General features: G+C 48.9%; 1 protein-coding gene across 3 annotated transcripts in view; it reads right to left on the bottom strand.

Moving 5' to 3' along the window:
- The window catches only part of LOC139052644 (kinesin-like protein KIF11), a 210,399-nt gene that overhangs the window by 123,010 nt on the left and 68,411 nt on the right, over nt 1-18,978 (bottom strand). For 2 of the 3 annotated variants that reach the window (XM_070529707.1, XM_070529708.1), the window contains exons 4-7: nt 13,739-13,997; nt 12,176-12,391; nt 11,786-11,852; nt 11,342-11,420 (exon numbers count right to left, since the gene is read on the bottom strand). In XM_070529707.1, the coding sequence (XP_070385808.1) occupies nt 11,342-11,420; nt 11,786-11,852; nt 12,176-12,391; nt 13,739-13,997 (621 nt within the window). The remainder of the gene's footprint in view (nt 1-11,341; nt 11,421-11,785; nt 11,853-12,175; nt 12,392-13,738; nt 13,998-18,978) is intronic. The other variant, XM_070529709.1, reaches the window with a different exon arrangement.

The following is an 18,978-nucleotide window of genomic DNA, read 5'->3' on the forward strand; positions in this document are numbered from 1 at the left end:
TCTAGTTTTTTCAGCGGACGTCGTCTGGTGGGGCTTCCTGCGGAAACTACTGCTGCTTACCTGGTGCTACAACGTTGGACGAATGCACAAAAAGCCCGCAACGAGCATTTATAATGAATAAAATAAACATTTCCCTCATTACACGAGGTGTCTTGCGTCTTTATGAAATTGCACGTGGCACATATTCGATGGAGGCTTGTGAAGATCGTACGCAATCAATTTTACTGATTAATAAAATGATTTCGCTCGAAGACCGCGCGCGATTGAGCTGTAAAAGAAAAAGAAAAAAAAGCCAACGGAACCGGCGTGACGCGTACCAGTTAGTATTCAAAACGCGCGCGCAATAAACAGAAACTGGCACTGTGTTTCAGGTGTTAACGCCGGCGGCTTGGTGCGCTGCAGTTGATTGGGCCGCTGGGCTCTATGGGAGTGTCCGCTCTCGTTGCATGCCTTTCTCTGATTGCCGTCTTTAGGCGCCCGTCACTGTGTTTTTCGCCCTTGGTGCGGGACCCCTTTGGGTCCCCGCCACCCTGGGACCGGGCGTTTGTGCAGTGTCTGGTGCCGCCGGTTACAATAAACGGCATCAGTTAACTCAGGACAATACTGTGTTTTTGCGTGCGTCACTCGGTAGCCCCTTGCGGCCTGAGCTCGCGCGCAGCGGCGCTAGAGGCTGACGGCTGACGCGGCCCTCTGGCTCGCTACGCTCGAACCTGTGTTGGTCGGTATTCCTGCGAGACCCGAAGACCAGTCAAGCTTTAGGCCGCAGCATATTGTTACGGGTATAAAACTATTTACACGATGTATTTACACGATGCGTATATAAACAGCAGCCGAGAATCCCGAGAGGCTGTTGCCACTTCGTCGTTTTCACCATCGACAACCTTGTCCTCTTTTTCCATCGTAACACGGCCCCCAGCAGAACATGCACCGTCCCGGTGCTTCAGATGGGGCCGTCGGTAAGGGCATAGTAAGGCTTAAGCCGAGAGACGTGTACGAGGTAAGGTGATGTGGAACCGGGTGGCATGACGGAGGTCACGGGGATTATCTCATAAGTGACATTGGTCACTTGACGTAGAACACGGTAAGGACCTTTGTGGCACGGAAGGAGTTTCTCGGAGAGCCTTACTCGGCGGCAAAGGCACCAAAGTAGCACGAGAGAGCCTGGTGAAAAATAGGTGTCACGATGGCGGCGATTGTAAGCGGGCCGGTGAGATTCCTGTGATGCCAACAGAGGAGTAGAGGCAAGCTGGCGCGCATGGTCAGAGTGGGCGATGGCGTGGCGGGCATACTTGGTCCTCGAATCCTGTATCAAGGGGAGTGAAGTGTCCAATGGTAATACAGGGTCACGTTTCGCTTGGTGGTGGCGAGCTAGATTGGTCGGTGGGCTCCGTATAGGAAGAGGTCGCTGCAGTATTAGGAAGCCGTGTGAACTGGTTGTATATATGACGACTCTTCGCCTGCTCGAAACGGCGGCATTCCTTCACAATGGCGTCAACAGTCGATAAGTTTCTAAAGACCAGAAGGTTGAATGCATCGTCCGTGATGCTTTTGATAAAGTGTCCAACCCTGTTCACCTCTGGTATGGAAGTGTCGATGTTATGACAGAGGGCTATGACGTCTTGAATGTAGGAGACGTACGACTCGGTAGCAGTTTGGGCACGCGTGGCGAGTTGTTGCTTGGCGGCTAGTTGTCGACTGGTCGGATTGCCAAAAACGTCGGACGGCTTTTCTTTGAACAAGTCCCAGCGGGTTAGCTCTTCGTCGTGTGTGTAAAAGCACGTTCGCGGTATTCCGTCGAGGTTGAACACGACATTGGCCAGCATTATGGTCGGATCCCACCTGCTCACCTCGCTGACACGCTCATACATCTTCAAGCATTCTTCTACGTGAACACCGTCCACGCGGGTGAACTTGCCGGGGTATTGCGTCTGAGGTAGGGCAACGTACTGGGTATGTGTAGTTGGCACTGCTGCTGCAGATGCGATGCCTTCCACTGGAAGCATGGTCGCAGGTTGGGTGAGACGTCCGCTGCGGAGTTCCGTGGCGAAGACGCGTACCCCGCACGTCCACCAAAATGTTTCGAGTATAAAACTATTTACATGATGCGTATAAAACAGCAGCCGAGAATCCAGATAGGCTGTCGCCACTTTATCGTTTTCACCTTCGACAGCATTGTCCTCTTTTTCCACCGTAACAATATGAACAGCTTACAGTACACAAGCAACCATTGTTGCGTGGACACTATCACAGCTGTTCAAAAATAATCTTGTTATATCTAGGGGCTTCGACGCCTACGACGGTGACTTATGGGGTCGCGACAATTCAATTTCTTTATTTTATTCTAAAGTCTTGGACGTTTTAATATCATTATTTCTCTTGTTGCGTTGCACTGTATCTTTATCTGCCTTCTCAGTGAGCAACTGCCCACAGCTTCTTTTTCTTAATCCAGTAGATTTCATTGTTTGGTGCTACACAAGTATGAGCATATGCCATGCCTTTTCTAGTGTGCTTTTTGTCGTTCTATTTCTATCTAGCACCAACAAGTTTATAGACCAAAGCTGCACGACATTAGCCGGGCAGAGTGCGTGGGCGAGCGTCTCAGTGCGCGCTTTCTGCTACTCACTGAACGATTGTGAAAATCGCAGCTCCGACGCCCTATCAGAAATCTTCGTCGCGAAAGTGCTTGCTGCACACCCGAGTTGTAGCCGATGGCTGCTTGCCGGTTCTAAGTTTCTCCATCCAAGCTTCACATAGCTCCAGCGGGTACGTGACATTGGGCTCCGTTGTGTACGTGCGGCGCTGCGGTACCAAGCAGTAGCCTACCATCTTGGACGCCTTCAAAAGGAGCCACTACCTATTTTAGTGCTTTCAAGTGTTGTCAAGCACACACCCGAAGCGGGAAAACCTGCCCACTTCATCAGAATGGCAGTTCAGGTGGAACTTTTAACTTTAGTTTTCACCTCGCTTCGGCATTTCCGAAGCAGCCGACGCGGCCACTGTGTCCACGTGACCCCTCATACCAAGTCACGCCGACAGAAGCGCCAGCTTTTCCAGTGGTGGAGCTCGCCCCCAATACTTTGACGCAACTGCTTTGGCTACTCTCTTGGGAGCGTGCTCAGGACGATCCTCAACTTGCCCCAACCCGCGCGCCCCTTCGAACGGCTGTGTGCGACCATCGGCGAAGCGGCGTGGGCACCTTTTATCTCCGCGCCATGCACTTTGGGTCGGCGCAGTCGGCGCGACGAATGCGCGGATGGAGTAAGAGCCATCGCGACGATGGACCGCGTTGGCTGGCGTGTCCGGTTGTATTGGCTGCACCAGCGTGTCGAACTATGAATGTTGTCACCAACTTGACGTAGCGTCTGCCCGTGCTCACGCTATGTCGCACTATATACACGCCTTAGCCGAGCGATTTTTTCTCCGACTTTGATTAGTTCGAATCTTGCATAATTCGAATTAACCAGCTTTTACTACATGACAGATTTGCTCACATAATGCTCGCAGTTTTTTTTTTCAAGCAACATTTATGCGAAGTAGAGGAGCGCAATAAATATGCAGAGAAAATTTTCTGGTAGAGCGTTCAAGATGGTAAATAGAAAAGTTAACAAGTATAGTTCTAAATTGGTTTCAACGCCAGGCACTGTGAACTCAAACAGCACTTACATCTGTAGTAAGAGCAGAGGCTCTTCTCAAGCAGGAACTGCAAAAGCCCATTATTTGCAGACACTAGCTGAACCAAGAGTCATTAAGCATATAAAGTGACTATGGCCCTACATATTCACAGTAAATGTCAACATGGATTTCTGAGCAAGCAGGCTGCTATCTTTGCAGCAAATATCAAGGGTGTGATCATTTTTCGAGAAAAAACAAATTCTAATTTTTGATGGTGAGTGGGGGGTGCAAGCATTATGCAAGTAAACATGGAGTAATAATTTTAAATGGGCTTGTGCTTCAGCGACATTGCAGCGCAGATATTGAAGTGCACAGTTAACATTGTAAATGATATAATTAACACAAGTGTGTCATGAAAGTTCATCCGTTACAAGCAGAACGGGTCATCGAAACGCCATTTGGAGACAGTGTGGAGCATCCAGTAATGTGGTATCAAAAAGGCATCAGATGGCTACAGTGGCATAGATCATAACCCTGTCAAACTGCTCCAGAATAGTGGCCCAGCTGTGTGTTACCAACATGCATGCAATGAAACAGTAAAAAGAGCAGAGTGCCTGTTTACACTCCAGATTTCAGTAATAAGCCTCTATTTCTGTATGAAGAGGGCGGACTTTTGAATTACTTCAGATACGTCCACTTGAATATAACTCGACGTTCTTGATGTACAGATATGTGTAGTAAGAATTACTGAATATAAAGTAAACCAGATAAAATGCTTTTTCATTTGATCTAGTCTATGCTAATAATACATGCGTGACATACAAAGGGTTAAAATTTATATAAATCTCGCAGACATGATATTAGGAGGAGAGAGAGAATTCATGTACAGTAAAATCTTGTTAATTGACAACTCGTTAATTGCAAATTTTGGATAATTCGAAGTAGCCGCCGTGGTCCAACAATGTATTGAAAACGATATGTAACGCATCTCGTCAATTCACACGGAAATCCGCACAGCCACCGATAATTCGAACTCCCCGCCATCGTGGATGGAGGGTGTGCAAGTGCGCGGGAGCGCTTTGGCAACGATCGTCGCCGCGCAGCTTCGCTCTTTCCATCTGCGGCCATCTGTTGCAGGCAGGCAGGTCGGTTCTCTCGCTCTCTCAACATCTTCAAGATCTTCAAGATCTGCAAGATCTGCAAGATCTTCAAGATCTTCAAGATAAAAACGCGGACGCGGCGCTGCGTGTTTATTTTTTTATTAATTGCCAGAGCAATTATATGGACGCCCCAAGTGCACTCCTGCCCCCCCTACGCTGTACTTGCGAGAGAAAGCGTGCGAAGGGAGAGAGATTCTTGGTTTAGGAAGGAAAAAAATTACCGACGATTACGTTACTTCCTAATGCGAAATTTGAGCGCAGCAAATAAGCTGTTTCACCTTTTCGATAGATTGAGGCAAAGAAATCGAGCAACACATGTATGCACTATCACATAATTTTTTTTTATTTTTCACACGTATTCCTTTAACAAAGACTCCACTAACAGTTCTTGACAGTCATGAAGGAAGCTTTGTGGTCGGAGAAATAGACTGATATATGTTCGACTTGGTACACCAATGCTTGATTCTCAAAGACGAGATCTATACAAGTGCCTCGCGAGGTTGTCACAGCCGTGGGACGCGTTACGAGCGAGAGGAACGGGATGTTCTCCCGCATAAGTGTTAGGAAATTGCTGTTTGTCTTTATGTCAACATTAAAGTCCCCCACTACTAACATCGGTGTGGATCGATGGACGGTTAATGCGAGTTGCAGGAAGTGCACGACGTCTTTCGTGAGTGCGGTAGCGGACTCACGAAAGCGGTATCAGTCGGTCGCTGCTAGCGCTGGGGGGATGAAAGGGGGGCGGAGCTGGTTACGAGGCCGACGATAACGCCGACGACGACGCGAAACCCAGGAACGGACGCCAAAGAGCCATTTGTGTAGCCAGCCCTCCTCCACAGTCTCTCCTCCTCCCTTCCATCATCCTCCCTCGCCCGGAGAGCCGACAGCGCGCATGCGCGGTGGCGGAGCAGATTCGTCGGCGAGCTGGTTACGAGGCCGACGACAACGCCGACGACGACGCCGACGACGACGCGAAACCCAGGAACGGACGCCAAAGAGCCATTTGTGTAGCCAGCCCTCCTCCACAGTCTCTCCTCCTCCCTTCCATCATCCTCCCTCGCCCGGAGAGCCGACAGCGCGCATGCGCGGCGGCGGAGCAGCAGATTCGTCGGCGAGCGGGTTACGAGGCCGACGACAACGCCGACGACGACGACGACGCGAAACCCAGGAACGGACGCCAAAGAGCTGCGCTCTAAAACATGGGGTAAAATGCAGTGCAGTAACTGTCTCTCAGATGAGGACACCTCAACCGCACTGCACTGGGGGGAAGGGGAATAGATAGAGGGGTGAAAGAGGCGCGGCGGCAGCGGCTAGAACGCCGTGCGCGGGCAAGTCGGTGGCCTTCGCTTATGAGGCGCGGTGACGCGCCTAGTCGTGACGGAGCAGTGCTTCCTGCGCGGCGAGAGCCGCGTCACACATTTGACGAACGTTGCCGTCGATGGCTGGGCACTGGACGAGCAGGGTCCGCAGTGCAGCAGCGAGAGCGGCTATTAGCGCGTCTCTGGGGTCGCTGTTCGCAGCGGTTTGAGGGCCGCAGGACGGCTCAGCTGCGGCTGTCTGGTTGTTGCGGCCGCGCAGGGCGTCACTGTAGGATCGGCCCTGCGGAGAGCTAGCAGACGTAGACGGAGCGGCCGTACGCGGCTCGGTAGGTGCGGCGCCGGCTGGTTCAAGCGCTTTTTTGCGTGATAGGGGCCGCTGGGACGAAGACAGCAGCACGGCCGCCCTTCTCTCGCGCTGCCACTCAGGACAGCTCGGTTCGGTTGAGGGGTGACGGCCACTGCAATTTACGCAGCGTGACTTTTCGGCGGGCCAGTCTCCTGTGGCGTGCGACTCACCGCAGCGAAGGCAGCGGGCGTCGCGGAAGCAGGTGGCTCCGGCGTGGCCGAAAACGCCGCAGCGGTCACATTGTAGTGGTCGAGGCAGACGGGCACGAACCGCGCGGAGATGCTTGAAGAGTCGCACGTTTGTGGGTACGACGCTCCCGGCGAAGGTAACAGTGACGCTAGCGCCACTCCGTGAACATGACAGCACCGCGACGGGGGCTTGGATGTTTTCTTTCACAGTGCGGGCGTCGAAGGATGGGTCGACCCCATAAATGACACCCACACAGGAGTTGCTGTGCAGTGCCTTCGAGCGCACCGCCACGTCACTGATGTCGCACACTGCGAGGAGGGGTGCCAAGTCGGCACCGCGCGTCACATCCGCAGCCACCACACTGCGACGAAAGTTCACGCGAACGCATCTCACACCTGGAACACAGGAGAGTTGCGCCGCGATAGTATCCCGCGAGAGTGCCAGGAAGGTTGCTTTGCTCCCGGTGGGACGGTATAGAACCGTGACTGAGGTATCGTGAGCGACACCGCCGTCAGCGGGTGGGGAATGCTGCTCGAAGTCGACAAACCGTCGAAAACGGCGTCTCCTTCTTGCGGGCTTCTCCGGCTGTAACGCTGCAGGCTGGCAGGGTTGGGCGTTTTTGGCTGCCTCGAGCAGCTGCAGGTTGAGCTCCCCTGTTCCCTCAAGTACTGGGGCAGGGGTAGATGCTCTCGGCCGGCTCTTGTTGGACGAGGGGCCGTCAGCTGGGTCGTCATCGACAGGAGCGGCGACCGCCGCGGGGAGCGATCCCTCGTCCGCCGCAGGTGCGGTGGGCTTGGTCAGCGGTGGCGACGAGCAGGCCGTCGGCGACGACAATGATGGAAAATCCGGCCGGACAGGACTTGCCTCGGGCGAGGTGGTCGCGTCCGTGCGGGAGGACGTAGTGTCGGCACCAATCATACTTGCGGTGGGCAAGAAGAAGGTGCCGGCACTCTCGTCGGTGTCGCCGGTCGACGGGCAGCTGGCATCGTCGTCGGTGGAGGCAGCCGAAGTGAGGGCCTCTGAGGTGGTGTCCGTTGAGGCGGACTGTGCGGCGTGGTGGCCGCTGGGAGCAGTCTGCGGCGCATCAAAAGGAAACGCGCGGAAGGAAGTATCCAGGGGTATTGGAGAGCGAGCGGATGGCGTCGCACTCCCTTGCGAAGGTGGGCATGACGGTGTGGAGCTCGCCGAGTCGGCCGACAGTGCACGCAGCGTACGTGCCTTCAGCCCGCGCTTCCATCGCAAGGCAGGAGGCGATCTCCCGCTGCGCGGCTGCTACCACGCGGGTGGTGCTGCAGGGCTCGTCGGGACTCCGAGTCGTCGAGGCCAGGAGATGGCTTCTTCGGCCTCTTCCTCTGTTGCTTCTTCGGAGGGTCACCCATAACAGATGGGGCCTCCGAGCGGAAGCGTGGCTCAGTAGGTCGGGCCAGCTGCCGTGCGAGCCCTGAAAAGGGCTGCGCTCATGAGCGCGGTAGGAGGCGGAGACGTGCGCGCGCGAGTAGTGGCGGGCAAGCCGTAGTCGTCGGAGCGAGGGGCGATGCGACCACTCGCTTCGAGGGTCCGGGAACGTCTCAGCGTGCGAAGGGAGCCCACGATCGCAGCCCCATCTCGCCAACACGAAAGTGACGAATGCGAAGAGGAAGCGCGCTGTCTTCTCTCGTGCTCGAGGCACCCACCGTTGCGAGGCACCAACAGGGTGGAGCGTCCTCTCCGGCTGCAACTGCGCATGTGGGGGCTGCGCGCGGTCACGCCGCCGTATGGCCGTATGTTGAGAGCGATCTGCGTGGGGGGCGGAGTCTAGTTGCGTCGCCGGTTCGAAGCTTTGTGCGTGCTGCGTGTTCTCGGCGCTCACTTTGCGCTGAAGCGATAGACTGCACGAATATCATTTCGATCGCTGCTGCTGCCACGTTTCCTCACGCCAGCATTTTGACAGCGAATGTCCGTAGTCATAGGGTGTGATGTGTTCATGTTTGCTGTGCGGGCCGACACCATGCTTAATATTTTAGCTAGAAAGCGAATGTTTACAAGTTGATACGGCCGATAAAAGTACTATCCTTACTTCATACGGCTCTCTGCTAATTTGCTATCGCAATCGATGCTTCGCCTCACGGGCGAATCTGCATCTTTCTTTTTTTTGTTCATGTCACATCTTGGAGCCTATGCTCTTCTACGAGGTGTTCTGCTGAGAAGTGGCACCACGTGATGTCTATAACACGGTGGCAGAGACGTTTATCGGCGCTCGAAGTACCAAGAAGCATATCATTTCAGATTCGTGGTTATTACTCAAAGGAAAGAATCGCTGGGATACGTGTTTGGACGCCACCTATGCGTACAGTGCAACTTGGCCGCGTGCTGCTGGTGCATCTACGAGCAAAGGAGACCAACGTCGCAGAGGCTCTGATGCGTTTCGAGAGGGCATTTTAAAGCGCAGCTCTAGTTGCTGCGGCGATCGTCGGCGCGCGTCGCGTGCGACAAGTCACGCTACGGCGCTTGCGCTGCGCCAGCCGAAATGCAGTCCCCTCTACACTTCGACGTGCGCGGCGTCGGCTGTTTTCTTGGGAGCAAGCGCCAACGATCCCCAACCCGCGCGCCGCTTTGATCGGTAGCCTGCGACCGTCGGCGAAGCGGCGTGGGCACTTTTTTTTTGTTGCCGCGCCATGCATTGTGGGTCGGCGCAGTCGTCGCGACGAACGCACGTATGGAGCAAGAGCCATCTCGACGTTGGGCCCCATTGGCCGCGTCCGGTTATGTTGGCTGCGCCAGTGCTTCGAACTGTAGACGCTGTTCGCGCCAACGTGACGTAGCGTGTGTGTGCGCTCGCTCACGCAACGTCGGTCTATAAACGCGCCTTAACCGAGCGATGTTTTCCCTCTGACTTTCATCATTTAGAATATTGTTTTTAGAATTTGAATTTTCATAGCATCCCTGCGGAATTCGAATTAACAAGCTTTTACTGTATTCTTATAGTACATGCCTTGAGTACACACCCTATATCTGGGATACATGCGCACTTTAACGTTGATAGACGTTGCGGCACAGAAGCAGCAGCAGCGAATTTGGAAGGAAGAACAAGACTGAAAGAAACGCAGCGACAGACGTATATCACAGCGAGGTTAAGCTATTGTGCTGCTCCCGATTTCACCTGCTTCAGGAACTTTTCTGTCAAATTGCATGAAAAAAGCATTCCTTTTGCACAATCGGAAGATTTTGAACGGGAGGTTCAGAGACCAATGAGTGAAACTGTTTTCATGAACAGATTTTTTTCGGGAAACTCGACACAACATTCGTAAATCAAGCCCAAATTCCGTCTTGTTCAGCGACTACAGGCAACATACCACGTCTTCCTTCAGGTCTATCGGACACAAGAGCTACATTTATCTTGCTGTCAACAAGAAGAAAGGAAGTTAACCGAGGGGCCCGATTTTTATTAGTCATATCATGAGAAGCCAACAAACACCAAGGACAACATATGGGCAATTACTTGTGCTTAATAAATGAAACAAGGAAACGATAAATTAGTGGAAATTAAAGTGGATGAAAAAACAACTTGCCGCAGGTGGGAACCGAGCCCACAACCTTCGCATTTCGCGTGCGATGCTCTACCAATTGAGCTACCGCGGCGTCGTTCTCCCATCCACTTTTTTGGGTATTTGTGTGTTCTAGTAGAACCCTGGGAGCGTTAGCCATGCGAAGGTTGTGGGTTCGGTTCCCACCTGCAGCAAGTTGTTTTTTCATCCACTTTAATTTCCACTAATTTATCGTTTCTTTATTTCATTTATTGAGCACAAGTAATTTCCCCTATGTTGTCCTTGGTGTCAATGTTTGCTGGCTTCTCATGATATATATCTTGCTGTGTGTGTTTGTGCTTTATGCAATGCGAAACAAAATCGTGACAGTGCACTGACAGAGCACAGGAAGCACACAATCTGGCAATTTGAGAAGTATGCGAGGGATGAAAAATTGCGAACAGCATGCACACCTTGAAAATAAAGGACTAAAAGACGATTTTTGCAGGCAGAGACTGTAGAATATGCTATTTATATAGCACAGAAAACCTAGGTCATGCTCATGGCACACTGCACTAGAATATGCCATGGCTGCTTCTCAGAGCCTTCCTTCATGTAGATGCACTGGGGACTGCAATGAGAAGTTTGCCTATGCAAGTGTCGCATCAACCTCGATACAGTATCAGCTTCTTGCTTTGCAGGATCCAGCCCTTCTGGAACCTTCATTTACGCTCGCAATGATCCATACTGCGTCATCCATGACAACGACGTGGAAGCTCTAGAAGTTATTGGAGCTGGAATTGTCATGGATACAATGTTTTGACAGCCCTATCGGTCACGGCTGCAGACCGGGAAATGTCCATGTGCCGCAGTTTCGCTATCTATGGTATGCGCGCACAACAGTTTGGCATGAATTAAGCGACTACGGGTGGTCAGCCAATACATTAGGTTCAATGACGACAATGCGGGGAAATAGTTGCAACTATATTTATGCCGGAATAAATTATTAAGTTGGTACATAGTTATGAGGCTCTCCTGTATTTTGAACATGAATGGGGAGAAGGACGAAATGTTAATAAACAATCATCAGCCATTCTTGCAGCATTTGAACAAGACAGGCCCAGATAAAAATGTTCCACGAGATGGTCTCTCCTGCACTAACACAATCAGCATAGATAAAAAACCCATATGAAGAAACTTAGCCACACACACCTGTACGGGACATGCGGTTTTTTTTCCACCAAGGCAGTTGTGACACGGCTCAGTGTGAGCAGAGGATGGTTGAGGGAGCCTGCGAAAGTCACGCAAACAATGATTAACACAAGCTGTAGGACCAAATGATCAAGAAGCTGTTCTAGTAACAAAGCAGAAAAATGTTTAAGGCTTAAATAACCGCTACAATTTAGAGCAATGGCGAAGAAATACAAAAGAGGTTGCAGTATGAAATGGGTGATAAAATTTGATAGGATGACAGTCATCGCACGGTAATTAAAAGTGCACACAAAAATCGAGCTTGCGCTGCTTATAAAAATGAGATGCTAATGTTACTCTTCTATGAACTTTACAAAATTGAACATTCAAGTCAATACAACACATACTGAATCATGCTGATCACAGCTAAACTCTTCCTAGGTGTCCGCATAAACAAGAACTTACCTGCGTCACGTACTCTCCTGTAAATTGCCCCAGAGCGGCCAATGTTGTCAGTCCCGGCAAGATCGACCTTGGTGCATAATGGAATCGCAAACAATCAATGCAGTGCACAGATACAAGAGCAAACGGCCAGTGGCGAGCGAGATGAAAAAATAGAGAAACTGGCACATGTTTAGCGTGGATTATGTGGCACTTATGATCAGATCGTCAAACAGACAAGGAAAAGGCATTAGGTACGCAGATGAACCAACTATCATGGTTGACTGAACGGATTAAATAGTTTTTGGGCACAAGCAGAAATTTCTAGTGACAATAATGCCTTGTTAATGACAAATGAAGCAAATGAACCGCATGATGTTTGATGCTTCTAAAATTGGTCACACTGTTACTCACAAGGTTTATCTTTCCAACTTTCACTATCTCCTCGCCATCATCTGCTGTTTCAGGGATGTGAACGGTAACCATGAAAATTGTGTGACAGCATGACGATGTCGCATTCTGGAGTCTAGCTGTGGTTTTACGTTTTTCATTCCCCTTCTGGAGAATGCGGAATGCCTCTTCCCGACTGCGCACCATTATCTCTTCTAGGCCCTGGATTATGACGGAACCCTGAAAATGCACAAAAAGAACTGTGAGATCAAGATTTTTGCTGCACTGGGAATCAAGTATAATGTCTTGCATCAGTGTTTTACTGCCCCATGCATGCTGGAAGTAAGAACATTTAGCAAGTGAAGATTTAGAAGTGAATAATAATGGTTGCAGGTATTCAGGTGCACATAAACGAAAGCAAGGCAACTTGCTCACCGCATATGTAACACAAAAGCTTAAAGTACAAAAATGCTTAAGCTTCAGCTAACAATAACTTGGACGAATAATGCAAGGGCAACATTTTTATTATTTAGTTTTTACTAGATGAAGGCCCCAGACACAAGGTACAGTAGCAGTTCAGCTTAAAAAAAACGTTTGAAAAGCAACTAACGAAAGTACCGAAGCTAGAAAACTTTACTTACGTTTGTTGGAGAAAAAGCAGAGAAACAGTGAAGTTATATGAGCATTAATTCGAAGCTTCTGTTTGTAGACCTTTGACAAGATGAGAATTGTAGCTACAGTGCTGGAAAGCTAAGCAACTTCGATATATTGGAAGTGGTACAATACTAGAATGCCACAGACTACAGCTCCATGGAACTACACAATTAGAAAAATGATGTGGCTTCTATTATATTCTAACACAGGATCAGTAAAAATCGAGTACAAGCAATGGAAGCTAATAACACATTACGGAAGATTATCTACAGCTGGCCGTGTACTTAAAGAAGAGCTTGCTCTTCATGTGGGGAATACCCATGAAGCCGTTATTAATATACATGGTATTATCAAGTATTTAAATTTGTAGCTTAGGGTTGTGAAACTAAGGTGTTCCAAGTATGGGCATTTCCGCATTGTGCCTAAACATTGCTTAACACGACAAACTGCCTAGGCTTATAATTGCACATATAAAACCACTCAAGTGCACTCGCAATCAGCAACTAAAAACAATGTGTGGGTCTAGGAGAATAAGAATATACACCCAATAACCTAAAACATCCCCTAAAATTGCAAGTACTCAAGTGTCCCATTCATCAGTCGATCTACATTTTGCATCAGCTAAAGCAGGGAAGGGAGTAACACAAGGCTTTGCACACATTGAAAGAACTCCTGAATTTTGAGGCACAGCAGTGGATGTTTCTGCACAGTTGCCTAAGCTTCAAGGAGTGCTTGAAACAGGAAATGAATAATGCAGGCATTTATTTATTTATTTATTTATTTATTTATTTATTTATTTATTTATTTATTATTATTATGATTACCTCAAAGTCCCCGGTGTGGGACGCAATTTCAGGACAATGTGCACTTCGTGCCAGCTTTCATATTTACACGTGCCAAAAGTGGAAACTGTAATCAAGAAGCCACATGCACCTTTCTAGAAGGATCGTCGAATATTTTCAGCTTTGTCGTGTCCTCATCTGCACTGAGCAGGTCAAAGAGTTGTTCATTATACAAGTGAATATAGGACACCTTCATGGTAAATTCAATGTCCCGGGACGTAACCTCTTCAAAGAGCTGTTGCAGTGTACGTGGGATGATACCAGCCAATGGGTCGTCAGCCCAATTAAGAGTGTCGTTAGATCTTTCACCTTCCATAGTGAACGTCTTGCCAGTGCCAGCATGGCCGTATCTGAAATAATAAAAGTGAATGGATAAAAGCTCATTACTGTGCCTTTATGGAGTATTAACAGTACACAGGCAGAAACACTGGTAAAAAAATTTAAATTAAAAGAACTCTTATGTGTGAATTTGCACAGAGAAGTCAAAGCCACACTTAGGCTACAACGGGCTGCATGAGCAGCTGACATTTAAAAATAATCGCTGGAGTTGCCTCTCGAACTCCGGTGATTTCTCAATGTCAACGGTTGTCAATAAAATTCGGTGGGTACGTTCCTCTGCACCTTTCTGTCACGTCGCAAAAAAAGCAGGTTTGAGAGTTACCATTACTCAGCTACTGGCCACATAGTATTACAACGCAAAAGGCGGCATACCAAAAGCATGCAGGGAATGAATGGCAGACGACAGTGTTGAGAAGCCGGCGATCGCGAGTTCATGTTTGGTGTGAGAAGTTACGTTCTGTGTGGACGAACGAGTGATGCTTGGCAAGTGGTGTTGCGTCGTTGGCTGCACGAACTTCAGCTATTCCCTAGCAGCGCACAGTTTGAGCCAATATCGATCGCATTCAGCCGAGATTAGGCCTATCACATTTGCCGAGTTCGTGTGTCTGCACTGCCGGCAGACTTGAGCGACTTACCTGAAGCTATTAAGCCAATAAGATGAAAGGAACTGCTTTTGAAGTTCAGTACTGACCATATGGATTTGAAATTAACTATTCTTTATTTCGTGCAGTGCAGGCACAAAAGCGAGAAGCGATGATACGGCACACTATCAACATAGGAACATTGTCGTTCTCGAAAGCCGCCGGCACTTCCCCAAATCAAATGAGACTACGCTTATGGATATATTTTTATGTACTGTTATGCCGACTGCTTATTTAGCTTCAGAGTTGCACTGTTTGCCTCTTATCCCAAATTGGCAACAAGTGGAGGCCCCATCGATACAGCAGCCAACAACTCATTCGACTGCCAACAGCGTCGGTACTGCCACCAGTGTCTCCACTAGAAAAATATGCGTTCTCTAAACGAATGATAATATGCGCAAAGTCGTAATCTAAGTCTGCTTTATAGAACGCATTGTGTGCATGAAAAAGAATTTAGAATGTAAGTAGGCAGCATAACAACGTGTACTATTTGGTCTCCGGCTCGCTTTTCAATAGGTGTTCGATGACTCATGACAGCGCGACTCAGAATGATGTGACAGTGCTTAGAAGCATAAAATCCACGTGTTTTGCTTTGTTCCGACGTTCTTTGAGGTCACTGGTGCACGGCCACTGTACCATGTCAATCTAAACAAATGCACCAGTCAGTGCTTTGGACAGTCGGCGGCATCCTGGAAAATTTGTGCACTCTATAAGTAGACAAAAAAGTGCATAGATCAGTGCTTAACAACACCTAAAATTGCAAGCAGCGCGTATGAAACGAGTGGTTAAAGCTACCCTTGGTCTTCGTGTAACAGCGCGATGTGTCGTACTGAGTGCTGGCTCTTATGGTGGCAGGTCTAATGCAAACGGCGATTCATGGCCATTGAATTTTTCGGAATCATAGCCGTCACTGTTTTGACAGCTATAAAGAGCTGGTGCAGCTGATATGTCACCCAAACACATCGTGCCAATGGTCCGACGTGGTCACGGATCAGCTGAGCATCTGCTCTTCACCACTTTCATTCTCCACGCTGGCGGGACCGGCATGCGTAGAGCGCCTTTCGTGCTGGTGTGCTGTTCCTGGTTTCACAAAAAATGCTTGCTCGGCTGCTCAATCAGGTTCTGGTTTAATTCTTGTGCTTTTTCACTCATTTAATATTATTTTCGAATTTGCAGAACAATTCTACCATCAGACGTGTGACAGGAGGGTCTCAGGAACCTAAACATGACATTACCTTGACATGGTCAAAAAGAAAAAAAAATTGCTGGAGCCCTTTAACGAAATACTGACACAAAAATTTTGTGTCACTTTTCTTGCGTTTTGGGCTACTGTAGACTCCACAACTATGATAAAAAGATCAATTCATTGAGAACAAATTAAGAACACAGCTGCTCCTGCACAACAGCAGATGCAACTGAAGACTACTCCCCTTGCAGGCTAAACAAAGCACGAACCGTGATGGCGATTGCTGTGCAGTTTCTCTTTATATCAGGCAATCTAACAGGAGGACGAAACCTGGATCCGACCTCTAAATTCTGAGAAAACGAAAATGCTCTTGCAAAAAGCTCTTTCCATTGGCATTTTCGCCCATTCTTGGAACACTCAGGCGATTTTCGAGTGCACCACCAGTGTTCAAGTCGGCATTTCGTAGCCTCAAGTGCTTTCCAGTCAGGCTGCTTGCCACATTTGCAAAACCCTAACACTAGTGCGACCACATAATTTTCGTCTGCCTGTAGTATAGACTTGGGCTGAAGGTTCGTACACTCCAGGACGACATGGACAATAAACTCTTCAGCAACTTTGCAGCGGTAGCAGGTTGTACTCACGTCCGCTGTGTATTTTGCTTAGCATACGGCTACAGTCTTTCCACAGGAGACTGCTTTCCCTTGGAATTGTCATGAAAGCACTCCTTTTCAATGTCCTGTTTGAAGGAGCAGTACACTGAAATCACCAGTTTTACCTGTGCCATTGCCTTCCATTAATCCAGCTAGACAGCCTTGACATGCTACCTTACTTTACACCTTCAGTCTCCTTATGGGGGGTTGCGGTAGCCAGACCTTGCCGAAGCCGTACCGTTGGGAGAGTATAAATATAAAGCACAGCTTTATTTGTCTCTTCCGTTGACTTTTACACTGCTGCTGCTGTCTTGCACGCCACGAAGAAATGGAATTCAGAGCTTCTATACACATGGCAGGAGCGCGGCAGAGAGGAAAGGCGACAGAGAAACTCGTGTGGACCTTACCATCGGGACACGTTACGCAATGAGCAGTTTGACAGGCTTATTATCTATGCCACGGTGGCCAAAAGAAACGGGTATATCTGATGCTTTAATTGATCACAAATGGACATAGTTGTGCACCTATCGAGCCCATCGGTCATCAGACATTACGTTTAGTCTCCGTTCATATGAGACTTTTGCCATGGCCTCCCGCGCTTCAAAGGAGGGGCAACCAACATCTCCCTGTACTGCCTCATTGGGTATTTCACTTGTGCGTGCTCAGAACAGTGCAGCGAGCTTCCGTTTGTCGGATTTGTATGGCATGTATTGTGGGTGGAGACGGGCATAGGCCACATTCCTGGAAGCGAGGCCAGGTGCAGCCAGCCACTCCTTTCCGCAAACCCCTGCAGGCCTCGAAACGAATGAAAGACCATAAGGCCTTGGAGCCAAGACAGGAATGACTGGTCTTCTCCTTTGTTCGTTACTTTTCCTCATAGCTCTGGATGTATTTTGGAGCTGCCGCAATAGTTATCCTTACGTACTTGTACTCATTGGCCCCAGCCATGGAGTTGCCTTGTATGGAGAGGTCCAAGATCTCATGGAGAGGCACGCGACCAAAGGTATAATTGTCCCAGATTTCTTAACATTCAGCAAAGCCAACGCTTTGCGCCTTTCTTGCAGCACATGTCCAGGAGGTCTTGCAGCTCGGCTGTTTGACATGACCCGCCATTGTTGCTCAGTGGCTATGGTGTTGGGCTACTTAGCACGAGGTCGCGATCGAATCCCGGCCATGGCGGCCGCATTTCGATGGAGGCGAAATGCGAAAACACCCATGTACTTAGATTTAGGGGCACGTTAAAGATCCCCAGGTGGTCGAAATTTCTGGAGTACTCCACTACGGCGATCAAAATCAGAAAGTGGTGTTGGCAACTGAAACCCCATACTAAATTTTTTTTGGCATGGAAGACGTCATCGGTGCAGGAGACGTCATCGGCGAGAGGTAGTATTCACCTCGTGTTGGCGATACCTTCCTCCTTATAGCATAGGTGGAAGCACTGTCCACTTCCTACCAGATGCTGCTGCATGCTCGATACAGAGGATGAAGAGTAAAGGTAACACAGGGCATCCTTGTCACAGGCTTCTCAACCTCAGTCTGAGGTCTTTCTTCCTCACTAGATGACAGCCGGGAGTCTGCATACAACATCTTCAGCACTGGAAGCATTCAGTCTGCTGTAGCGGGGTCTGACAGAGTGGACCACAAGCTCCTTCTACATTGCACAATGTGGCCAACCTGCACGCTGGTGTCTTCTTTAAAATAAAAGTCAAGATAGTTTTCAGACAGGCCTTGTATTCCGAGAAGCAAGGGTCTCATGAAATTTTGTCCGGCCGAGCGTCAATTACAGTTGCAAGCAAATAAGGGTAGGATTCATGTAGCAATGGAAAATTCTATACACAAGACCTGCCAGCGAAGTTGATCAAAGCGCCGTGCTGGAGACGTGCATGGATGGAAGTGGCAAGGAAGCTTTGGAGCAGCAAATTTTGAACTTCGGAGCAGGTTTCGAGCATGAATAGTTCATTTTGGAACAGTAAAGACTCATTTCGGATCAGCTTGGTAAAGGGCAATATGAGTGAAATACAGGCATATGAAGAAAAGGTGTTCCTTATTGGCCATTGCAGAACACTATTAGGTTACGGCAGATCAGTTCTGCGAAAGCTTCAACGTGAGAAAAATTGCTGATAGGGACAAATTGTCATCCACATAAACTGTAGCAGAACTGATAGTTGGGCGAGTTGGTACGAATTCATAGTAAAATATTCTTGCGCGCACAATTGACAAGGACACAGTGAAGGGGACACACGAGCGCTACTCACAACTATTTTATCTTCGGAAAGATACAGAACATATATACCTTAGCTATCAGCGCTGAGCATGTGCAAGAAGAGTGGTCAGTAAAGCATAAACAGATTAAACACAGATTAAGAAGGTTCAACCAGTATTTAAGAAAGCGAATTCATTTTCAGTGATTACAACCGATGGTTGGCTTATGCATCTTTCAGCGCACTTTTTGATATGGAATGCTTCTGCGATTTCACGTGTTAGTTTATTATTATCTGAAAACAAAATGTCAGTG

Source organism: Dermacentor albipictus, unplaced genomic scaffold (genome assembly GCF_038994185.2).
Source record: "Dermacentor albipictus isolate Rhodes 1998 colony unplaced genomic scaffold, USDA_Dalb.pri_finalv2 scaffold_28, whole genome shotgun sequence".
Lineage (NCBI taxonomy): Eukaryota > Metazoa > Arthropoda > Arachnida > Ixodida > Ixodidae > Dermacentor > Dermacentor albipictus.